The sequence below is a fragment of the Eumetopias jubatus genome, unplaced genomic scaffold, assembly GCF_037043125.1.
Source record: "Eumetopias jubatus isolate StellerSeaLion01/CBP00866 unplaced genomic scaffold, mEumJub1_p1.0 scaffold_6, whole genome shotgun sequence".
Lineage (NCBI taxonomy): Eukaryota > Metazoa > Chordata > Mammalia > Carnivora > Otariidae > Eumetopias > Eumetopias jubatus.
In genome coordinates, this window is record NW_028274812.1 from 110,090,416 (window position 1) to 110,102,518 (window position 12,103).

The 12,103-nt window shown below is 42.9% G+C and overlaps 1 protein-coding gene across 1 annotated transcript; it reads right to left on the bottom strand.

Annotated features, from left to right (window-relative positions):
- Nucleotides 1-10,233: 10,233 nt before the first annotated feature.
- Nucleotides 10,234-11,491, bottom strand: LOC148164125 (endogenous retrovirus group K member 13-1 Env polyprotein-like). The gene is made up of 2 exons (XM_088023760.1): nt 10,412-11,491; nt 10,234-10,239 (listed from the first exon to the last, which is right to left on the bottom strand). Exons 1-2 carry the CDS (start codon nt 11,489-11,491, stop codon nt 10,234-10,236), a joined length of 1,086 nt encoding a protein of 361 aa, XP_087879886.1.
- Between the last annotated feature and the right edge of the window lie 612 nt (nt 11,492-12,103).

Here is a 12,103-nt window from a genome sequence, read left to right on the forward strand (position 1 = left end):
CTAAGCCAAAGATCAACAAGGAAATAAAGACTTTAAATGACACACTGGACCAAATGGACTTCACAGACATATTCAGAACATTCCATCCCCAAGCAAAGGAATACACATTCTTCTCTAGTGCCCATGGAACATTCTCCAGAACTGATAACATCCCAGGTCACAAATCAGGTCTCAATCGGTACCAAAAGATTGGGATCATTCCCTGCATATTTTCAGACCACAATGCTTTGAAACTAGAACTCAACCACAAGAGGAAAGTCGGAAAGAACTCAAATACATGGAGGCTAAAGAGCATCCTACTAAAAATGAATGGGTCAACCAGGAAATTAAAGAAGAATTAAAAAAATTCATGGAAACCAATGAAAATGAAAACACAACGGTTCAAAATCTTTGGGATACAACAAAGGCAGTCCTGAGAGGAAAGTATATAGCAATACAAGCCTTTCTCAAGAAAGAAGAAAGGTCTCAAATACACAACCTGACCCTACACCTAAAGGAGCTGGAGAAAGAACAGCAAATAAAGCCTAAACCCAGCAGGAGAAGAGAAATGAAAAAGATCAGAGCAGAAATCAATGAACTAGAAACCAAAAGAACAGTAGAACAGATCCACGAAACTAGGAGCTGGTTCTTTGAAAGAATGAACAAGATTGATAAACCCCTGGCCAGACTTATCAAGAAGAAAAGAGAAATGACCCAAATCAACAAAATCATGAAGGAAAGAGGAGAGATCACAACCAACACCAAAGAAATACAAACAATTATAAGAACATATTATGAGCAACTCTATGCCAGCAAATTAGATAACCTGGAAGAAATGGGTGCATGCCTAGAGATGTATCAACTATCAAAATTGAACCAGGAAGAAATAGAAAACCTGAACAGACCTATAACCACTAAGGAAATTGAAACAGTCATCAAAAATCTCCCAAGAAACAAAAGCCCAGGGCCAGATGGCTTCCCAGGGGAATTCTATCAGCCATTTCAAGAAGAATTAATACCTATTCTCCTGAAACTGTTCCAAAAAATAGAAATGGAAGGGAAACTTCCAAACTCATTTTATGAGGCCAGCATTACCTTGATCCCAAAACCAGACAAAGACCCCATCAAAAAAGAGAATTACAGACCAATATCCTTGATGAACATGGAAGCAAAATTTCTCACACACACACACACAAAAAAAACTAGCCAATGGGTTCCAACAGTACATTAAAAGGATTATTCACCAGGACCAAGTGGGATTTATTCCTGGGCTGCAAGGCTGGTTCAACATCCGCAAATCAATGAACGTGATACAATACATTAACAAAAGAAAGAGCAAGAATCATATGATCCTCTCAATAGATGCAGAAAAAGCATTTGACAAAGTACAACATCCTTTCTGGATCCAAACTCTTCACAGTATAGGGATAGAGGGTACATACCTCAATATCATAAAAGCCATCTATGAAAAACCTACAGCGAATATCATTCTCAATGGGGAAAGGCCGAGAGCTTTTCCCCTAAAGTCAGGAACGCGGCAGGGATGTCCACTCTCACCAGTGCTATTCAACGTAGTATTAGAAGTCCTAGCCACAGCAATCAGACAACAAAAAGAAATCAAAGGCATCCAAATCGGCAAAGAGGAAGTCAAACCTCTCACTCTTTGCAGATGATAAGATACTGTATGTGGAAAACCCAAAAGACTCCACCCCAAAACTGCTAGAACTCATACAGGAATTCAGTAAAGTAGCAGGATACAACATCAGTGCACAGAAATCGGTGGCATTCCTCTACACCAACAACAAGACAGAAGAGAGACAAATCAAGGAGTCGATCCCATTTACAATTGCACCCAAAACCATTAGATCCCTAGGAATAAATCTAAGCAAAGAGGCAAAGGAGCTGTACTCAGAAAACTATAAAATACTCATGAAAGAAATGGAAGAAGACACAAAGAAATGGAACAACGTTCCGTGCTCATGGATTGGGAGAATCAACATTGTGAAGATATCAATGCTACCTAGAGCAATCTACACATTCAATACAATCCCCATCAAAATACCATCCACTTTTCTCAAAGAAATGGAAGAAATAATCCTCAAATTTGTATGGAACCAGAAGAGACCCAGAATAGCCAGAGGACTCCTGAAAAAGAAAAGCAAAGCTGGCGGCATCACAATTCCGGACTTCCAGCTCTATGACAAAGCTGTCATCATCAAGACAGTATGGTACTGGCACAAAAACAGACACATAGATCAATGGAACAGAATCGAGAGCCCAGAAATGGACCCTGAACTCTATGGTCAACTTATCTTTGACAAAGCAGGAAAGAATGTCCAATGGCAAAAAGACAGTCTCTTCAACAAATGGTGTTGGGAAAATTGGACAGCCACATGCAGAAGAATGAAACTGGATCATTTCCTTACACCACACCCAAAAATAGACTCCACACGGTTGAAAGACCTAAACGTGAGACAGGAGTCCATCAAAATCCTAAAGGAGAACACAGGTAGCAACCTTTTCGACCTTAGCCGCAGCAACTTCTTCCTAGAAACATCGCCAAAGGCACGGGAAGCCAGGGCAAAAAGGAACTCTTGGGATTTCATCAAGATAAAAAGCTTTTGCACAGCAAAAGAGACAGTCCACAAAACCAAAAGACAACCGACAGAATGGGAGAAAATATTTGCAAATGACCTATCAGATAAAGGGCTAGTATCCAAAATCTATAAAGAACTGATCAAACTCAACACCCAAAGAAGAAATAATCCAATCAAGAAATGGGCAGAAGACATGAACAGACATTTCTCCAAAGAAGACATCCAAATGGCCAACAGGCACATGAAAAAGTGCTCCACATCGCTCGGCATCAGGGAAATCCAAATCAAAACCTCCATGAGATACCATCTCACACCCGTCAGAATGGCTGAAATTAACAAGTCAGGGAACGACAGATGTTGGCGGGGATGTGGAGAAAGGGGAACCCTCCTACACTGTTGGTGGGAATGCAAGCTGGTGCAACCCCTCTGGAAAACAGTATGGAGGTTCCTCAAACACTTGAAATTAGAGCTACCGTTCGATCCAGCAATTGCACTACTGGGTATTTACCACAAAGATACAAATGTAGGGACCCGAACGGGTACGTGTACCCCAATGTTTATAGCAGCAATGTACACCAGAGCCAAACTGTGGAAAGGGCCAAGATGCCCATCGACAGATGAATGGATAAAGAAGATGTGGTGTATATACACAATGGAATATTATGCAGCCATCAAAAGGAATGAGATCTTGCCATTTGCAACGACGTGGATGGAACTGGAGGGTGTTATGCTGAGTGAAATAAGTCAATCAGAGAAAGACATGTATCATATGACCTCACTGATATGAGGAATTCTTCATCTCGGGAAAGAAACTGAGTGTTACTGGAGTGGTTGGGGGTGGGAGGGATGGGGTGGCTGGGTGATAGACATTGGGGAGGGTATGTGCTACGGTGAGCGCTGTGAATTGTGCAAGACTGTTGAATCACAGTTCTGTACTTCTGAAACAAATAACGCAACATATTTTAAGAAAAAAGAAAAAGAAGAAGATAACAGGAGAGGAAGAAAAGGGGAGTATGTCAGAGGGGGAGACGAACCATGAGAGATGATGGACTCTGAAAAACAAACTGAGGGTTCTAGAGGGGAGGGGGGTAGGAGGAGGGGTGAGCCTGGTGATGGGTATTGAGGAGGGCACGTTCGGCATGGAGCACTGGGTGTTATGAACAAACAATGAATCATGGAACACTGCACCAAAAACTAATGATGTAATATATGGTGATTAACATAACAATAAAAAATTAAAAAAAAAAAACAAGACCCATCAATATGCTGTCTGCAAGAGACTCATTTTAGACCCAAAGACACCCCCGCATTGAAAGTGAGGGGGTGGAAAACCATTTACCATGCTAATGGACACCAAAAGAAAGCTGGGGTGGCAATCCTTCTATCAGACAAACTAGATTTTAAAACAAAGACTGTAATAAGAGATGAGGAAGGACACTATATCCTACTTAAAGGGTCTATCCAACAAGAAGATCTAACAATTGAAAATATCTATGCCCCGAACATGGGAGCAGCCAACTATATAAGGCAATTAATAACAAAAGCAAAGAAACACATTGACATCAATACAATCATAGTGGGGGACTTTAACACCCCCCTGACTGAAATGGACAGATCATCTAAGCCAAAGATCAACAAGGAAATAAAGACTTTAAATGACACACTGGACCAAATGGACTTCACAGACATATTCAGAACATTCCATCCCCAAGCAAAGGAATACACATTCTTCTCTAGTGCCCATGGAACATTCTCCAGAACTGATCACATCCCAGGTCACAAATCAGGTCTCAATCGGTACCAAAAGATTGGGATCATTCCCTGCATATTTTCAGACCACAATGCTTTGAAACTAGAACTCAACCACAAGAGGAAAGTCGGAGAGAACTCAAATACATGGAGGCTAAAGAGCATCCTACTAAAAATGAATGGGTCAACCAGGAAATTAAAGAAGAATTAAAAAAATTCATGGAAACCAATGAAAATGAAAACACAACGGTTCCAAATCTTTGGGATACAACAAAGGCAGTCCTGAGAGGAAAGTATATAGCAATACAAGCCTTTCTCAAGAAACAAGAAAGGTCTCAAATACACAACCTGACCCTACACCTAAAGGAGCTGGAGAAAGAACAGCAAATAAAGCCTAAACCCAGCAGGAGAAGAGAAATGATAAAGATCAGAGCAGAAATCAATGAACTAGAACCCAAAAGAACAGTAGAACAGATCCACGAAACTAGGAGCTGGTTCTTTGAAAGAATGAACAAGATTGATAAACCCCTGGCCAGACTTATCAAGAAGAAAAGAGAAATGACCCAAATCAACAAAATCATGAAGGAAAGAGGAGAGATCACAACCAACACCAAAGAAATACAAACAATTATAAGAACATATTATGAGCAACTCTATGCCAGCAAATTAGATAACCTGGAAGAAATGGGTGCATGCCTAGAGAAATATCAACTACCACAATTGAACCAGGAAGAAATAGAAAACCTGAACAGACCTATAACCACTAAGGAAATTGAAACAGTCATCAAAAATCTCCCAAGAAACAAAAGCCCAGGGCCAGATGGCTTCCCAGGGGAATTCTATCAGCCATTTCAAGAAGAATTAATACCTATTGTCCTGAAACTGTTCCAAAAAATAGAAATGGAAGGGAAACTTCCAAACTCATTTTATGAGGCCAGCATTACCTTGATCCCAAAACCAGACAAAGACCCCATCAAAAAAGAGAATTACAGACCAATATCCTTGATGAACATGGAAGCAAAATTTCTCACACACACACAAAAAAAACTAGCCAATGGGTTCCAACAATACATTAAAAGGATTATTCACCAGGACCAAGTGGGATTTATTCCTCGGCTCCAAGGCTGGTTCAACATCCGCAAATCAATCAACGTGATACAATACATTAACAAAAGAAAGAGCAAGAATCATATGACCCTCTCAATAGATGCAGAAAAAGCATTTGACAAAGTACAACATCCTTTCTTGATCCAAACTCTTCACAGTATAGGGATAGAGGGTACATACCTCAATATCATAAAAGCCATCTATGAAAAACCTACAGCGAATATCATTCTCAATGGGAAAGGCCGAGAGCTTTTCCCCTAAAGTCAGGAACGCGGCAGGGATGTCCACTCTCACCAGTGCTATTCAACGTAGTATTAGAAGTCCTAGCCACAGCAATCAGACAACAAAAAGAAATCAAAGGCATCCAAATCGGCAAAGAGGAAGTCAAACCTCTCACTCTTTGCAGATGATAAGATACTGTATGTGGAAAACCCAAAAGACTCCACCCCAAAACTGCTAGAACTCATACAGGAATTCAGTAAAGTAGCAGGATACAAAATCAGTGCACAGAAATCGGTGGCATTCCTCTACACCAACAACAAGACAGAAGAGAGACAAATCAAGGAGTCGATCCCATTTACAATTGCACCCAAAACCATTAGATCCCTAGGAAGAAATCTAACCAGAGAGGCAAAGGAGCTGTACTCAGAAAACTATAAAATACTCATGAAAGAAATGGAAGAAGACACAAAGAAATGGAACAACGTTCCGTGCTCATGGATTGGGAGAATCAACATTGTGAAGATGTCAATGCTACCTAGAGCAATCTACACATTCAATGCAATCCCCATCAAAATACCATCCACTTTTCTCAAAGAAATGGAAGAAATAATCCTCAAATTTGTATGGAACCAGAAGAGACCCAGAATAGCCAGAGGACTCCTGAAAAAGAAAAGCAAAGCTGGCGGCATCACAATTCCGGACTTCCAGCTCTATGACAAAGCTGTCATCATCAAGACAGTATGGTACTGGCACAAAAACAGACACATAGATCAATGGAACAGAATCGAGAGCCCAGAAATGGACCCTCAACTCTATGGTCAACTTATCTTTGACAAAGCAGGAAAGAATGTCCAATGGCAAAAAGACAGTCTCTTCAACAAATGGTGTTGGGAAAATTGGACAGCCACATGCAGAAGAATGAAACTGGACCATTTCCTTACACCACACACAAAAATAGACTCCAAACGGTTGAAAGACCTAAACGTGAGACAGGAGTCCATCAAAATCCTAAAGGAGAACACAGGTAGCAACCTTTTCGACCTTAGCCGCAGCAACTTCTTCCTAGAAACATCGCCAAAGGCACGGGAAGCCAGGGCAAAAATGAACTCTTGGGATTTCATCAAGATAAAAAGCTTTTGCACAGCAAAAGAAACAGTCCACAAAACCAAAAGACAACCGACAGAATGGGAGAAAATATTTGCAAATGACCTATCAGATAAAGGGCTAGTATCCAAAATCTATAAAGAACTGATCAAACTCAACACCCAAAGAAGAAATAATCCAATCAAGAAATGGGCAGAAGACATGAACAGACATTTCTCCAAAGAAGACATCCAAATGGCCAACAGGCACATGAAAAAGTGCTCCACATCGCTCGGCATCAGGGAAATCCAAATCAAAACCTCCATGAGATACCACCTCACACCCGTCAGAATGGCTGAAATTAACAAGTCAGGGAACGACAGATGTTGGCGGGGATGTGGAGAAAGGGGAACCCTCCTACACTGTTGGTGGGAATGCAAGCTGGTGCAACCCCTCTGGAAAACAGTATGGAGGTTCCTCAAACAGTTGAAATTAGAGCTACCGTTCGATCCAGCAATTGCACTACTGGGTATTTACCACAAAGATACAAATGTAGGGACCCGAAGGGGTACGTGTACCCCAATGTTTATAGCAGCAATGTCCACCAGAGCCAAACGGTGGAAAGGGCCAAGATGCCCATCGACAGATGAATGGATAAAGAAGATGTGGTGTATATACACAATGGAATATTATGCAGTGATCAAAAGGAATGAGATCTTGCCATTTGCAACGACGTGGATGGAACTGGAGGGTGTTATGCTGAGTGAAATAAATCAATCAGAGAAAGACATGTATCATATGACCTCACTGATATGAGGAATTCTTCATCTCGGGAAAGAAACTGTGTGTTACTGGAGTGGTTGGGGGTGGGAGGGATGGGGTGGCTGGGTGATAGACATTGGGGAGGGTATGTGCTACGGTGAGCGCTGTGAATTGTGCAAGACTGTTGAATCACACTTCTGTACTTCTGAACCAAATAACGCAACATATTTTAAGAAGAAAGAAAAAGAAGAAGATAACAGGAGAGGAAGAAAAGGGGAGTATGTCAGAGGGGGAGACGAACCATGAGAGATGATTGACTCTGAAAAAGAAACTGAGGGTTCTAGAGGGGATGGGGGTAGGAGGAGGGGTGAGCCTGTTGATGGGTATTGAGGAGGGCACGTTCGGCATGGAGCACTGGGTGTTATGAACAAACAATGAATCATGGAACACTGCACCAAAAACTAATGATGTAATATATGGTGATTAACAGAACAATGAAAAATTAAAAAAAAAACAAGACCCATCAATATGCTGTCTGCAAGAGACTCATTTTAGACCCAAAGACACCCCCGCATTGAAAGTGAGGGGGTGGAAAACCATTTACCATGCTAATGGACACCAAAAGAAAGCTGGGGTGGCAATCCTTCTATCAGACAAACTAGATTTTAAAACAAAGACTGTAATAAGAGATGAGGAAGGACACTATATCCTACTTAAAGGGTCTATCCAACAAGAAGATCTAACAATTGTAAATATCTATGCCCCGAACATGGGAGCAGCCAATTATGTGAGGCAATTAATAACAAAAGCAAAGAAACACATTGACAACAATACAATAATGGTGGGGGACTTTAACACCCCCCTGACTGGAATGGACAGATCACCTAAGCCAAAGATCAACAAGGAAATAAAGACTTTAAATGACACACTGGACCAAATGGACTTCACACACATATTCAGAACATTCCATCCCCAAGCAAAGGAATACACATTCTTCTCTAGTGCCCATGGAACATTCTCCAGAACTGATCACATCCCAGGTCACAAATCAGGTCTCAATCGGTACCAATAGATTGGGATCATTCCCTGCATATTTTCAGACCACAATGCTTTGAAACTAGAACTCAACCACAAGAGGAAAGTCGGAACGAACTCAAATACATGGAGGCTAAAGAGCATCCTACTAAAGAATGAATGGGTCAACCAGGAAATTAAAGAAGAATTAAAAAAATTCATGGAAACCAATGAAAATTAAAACACAACGGTTCAAAATCTTTGGGATAAAAAAAGGCAGTCCTGAGAGGAAAGTATATAGCAATACAAGCCTTTCTCAAGAAACAAGAAAGGTCTCAAATACACAACCTGACCCTACACCTAAAGGAGCTGGAGAAAGAACAGCAAATAAAGCCTAAACCCAGCAGGAGAAGAGAAATGATAAAGATCAGAGCAGAAATCAATGAACTAGAAACCAAAAGAACAGTAGAACAGATCCACGAAACTAAGAGCTGGGTCTTTGAAAGAATGAACAAGATTGATAAACCCCTGGCCAGACTTATCAAGAAGAAAAGAGAAATGACCCAAATCAATAAAATCATGAAGGAAAGAGGAGAGATCACAACCAACACCAAAGAAATACAAACAATTATAAGAACATAATATGAGCAACTCTATGCCAGCAAATTAGATAACCTGGAAGAAATGGTTGCATTCCTAGAGATGTATCAACTACCAAAATTGAACCAGGAAGAAATAGAAAACCTGAACAGACCTATATCCACTAAGGAAATTGAAACAGTCATCAGAAATCTCCCAAGAAACAAAAGCCCAGGGCCAGATGGCTTCCCAGGGGAATTCTATCAGCCATTTCAAGAAGAATTAATACCTATTCTCCTGAAACTGTTCCAAAAAATAGAAATGGAAGGGAAACTTCCAAACTCATTTTATGAGGCCAGCATTACCTTGATCCCAAAACCAGACAAAGACCCCATCAAAAAAGAGAATTACAGACCAATATCCTTGATGAACATGGAAGCAAAATTTCTCACAAAAAAAAAAAAAAAAACTAGCCAATGGGTTCCAACAGTACATTAAAAGGATTATTCACCAGGACCAAGCGGGATTTATTCCTGGGCTGCAATGCTGGTTCAACATCCGCAAATCAATCAACGTGATACAATACATTAATGCCACGGCCCGCGTGCAAGGTCGAACAGGGGTGAGGGTAAGAGAATGAAACATAAAAGTATGGGAACAGGAGGGTTGCCCACGGGGATGCCGCGAGCAACAACTTTATTCTTACTCACACACTTTATATAAGTTCAGGTTACATAACAGTAGGACATAAACAAGTTCCACAGTTTTCTCCCTGCCCTCTCCTGGCTCCGTCCCAAGTTTTTGGTCCAAGGCCAGGTTCCTCAAGCACATAGTTTCTTCCCATGCCTTCAAAGGGCCTGGTGCGCTATTTTTCAGGGCTTATCAATAACACTGTGGTTTCTAAGCCTAAATACAACTCGGGCTAGCCAGTACCACATGTTCTTGTATGGGGGCAGCCAGGTGGCCATGGTTCAAAGGGATCAGGGAGCCTTTGCTCTACCCGATTAACCCCTTTGTTGCTCATGGCTCCCGACATTTCCCCCTTTTATCTTTAAACGCAACATGTGTACATTTGCTTGGGTACTGGCCATGAAAGCAAACAGACAGCGACTCCAAGCACACCATAAGCAGAGTAATAAGGTTACCCCTACAACCAGAGCACACATAATCCAGAAGGAATGTTGGAGGATATTAAAGGGGTTAAACCCCTGTAGCTTTTGTAGAAAGGATTGTGCCATGTCTCTGGGGGTGAGTACATGCAGATGGGAGGAGGCTATATTGTTTATTTGTTTTTGCAATTGAAACAGATCTAGGCTTACATTTGTCTCATGCCAGATACCTTGCAAGTGCCTCTGCACCGTTTCCCAGGAGACGTTGTCAGCTTCCAGGGGGGTCACACAAATGGAACCATACCCTCCGTGGCACACAAAGGACAAACGAGTATGTAACAATGAATATTGGGTGCCCAAATATTCGACCGCCTGCTCTAAACCATCCAGGCGAGCCAAGATCTTCCTATCTATGCTTCCCTGGGTGGCAAGGGTCTGGGAGACATTATGAGCTAAGCTATTTACATGAGCGGCAGTATGTATGCCCTGGGACAGTGCCACCGTGGAGACAGTAGCTGATGCTATCAAAGACACCAAGGCAGTGATGCCAGTTATTAGGAGGCCTAGGAAACGTCGCCCCCGGCTAAGTAGGCCCTCCAATTCTTGCGCAAATTGGTAGCCATAATCTCTATACCAGGGCCCCCTCACCTCTACAGGCATCATTAGATAAGGGGGCTGCATGGCTAGGAAAACCTTCTTTGTTGGATTTGGGGCGCTGGGTAAAGGCAAACAGTTGGTGAGATAACACTCCTCACAAGTTATTTTGTAAAGAGTTCTATTGGCCTTAGCCTCGGGTACTACAGATCCGTCCCCCACTACAAACAGGAACGGTGGGGAAAGACATGCCTGAATTTGAAATGTCAATGGGCCCGTGGGGAAGCCAGGGAAAAGGGGTGAATTAGTTTTAACATCTCTCATGGCCGCAACAATTTTCCATAAGTCCGGGTGTCTCATCCTCCCCAGTGATAGCAGTCCCCCGGGAGCAGAATTATTGTGGTCGTATGGCCCGTATCCTGAAGGCGGGGGGGAGCGGCGCAAAGGGAGATCCCTGTCTTTTGACCAGTCAATTATATAAGTGTCAGGTATGCCATGGGGAGTCACAATCTCTGGGTTGTGATGAACGCAGGTTTTCCAAGAGGGTCCATAGGTTTTCCACGTTAAGTCAGATTTGCAGAGGGGATAGTCAAGGTATGGGGTCTCAAGGGATCTGGAAGCGGGTCCGAAACGGCCAACAGGCAGGGGCCTCCGATGTTGAAGGACAACCTCGTTGATGTCCCAATTCTCCACCATTACATGAGGTGTCAAAGTGTCTCTTTTAGGTGGCTCAGTTCTATACCAAGAGCGGATTCTTCGGGAGACTGATGAAGTGACCACGCATCCATAATGGGGCGCCTCAGGGCCATCGATGGCCTGGAAACAAATGGGGGGGGGGCGGAGGCCAGGCTGGTCCAGTTAAAAGGCGCCACAGCATGAGTGAGGCCGGAAATCTCAGGCCCATCAAAAATGTCTGTGAAGTTAGTAAACACCTTGGGTGAGGGATCCTTCCAGGTGACTGCCCTCGCGGTAGGAGGGTCCGGGACAAAAGCCCAGTAAGGAGAGGCCTGGGCAGAGTCAAGGGTTAAAAGTGATAGCATGGCAAGGAAAAGGGCAACAGCCGTGACTGGCTGGCCCGACTCACGCACGGTGGCCTCAGCTCGAGCGGTCAGGGCTTTGATGTCTCCGCATGTTATTTTCCTCTGATCCGAGGCGGGGCGTCTCCTCGTCCTCCCGGAGCGGATCTGGAGCCGCCTCATTCTGCAAACGATCACGGACAATGCGGACGCATCGAAGCGGGAGCCAGCGTGGCGTCTCCTCATCCTGGGGAAAGATACAAGCATATCCTCGGCCCTGGCGTAGGACCGG

Bases quoted from the DNA above. Each gene is read 5' to 3' on its own strand.
- LOC148164125 (XM_088023760.1), bottom strand. From the start codon at position 11,491: ATGGTGGAGAATTGGGACATCAACGAGGTTGTCCTTCAACATCGGAGG.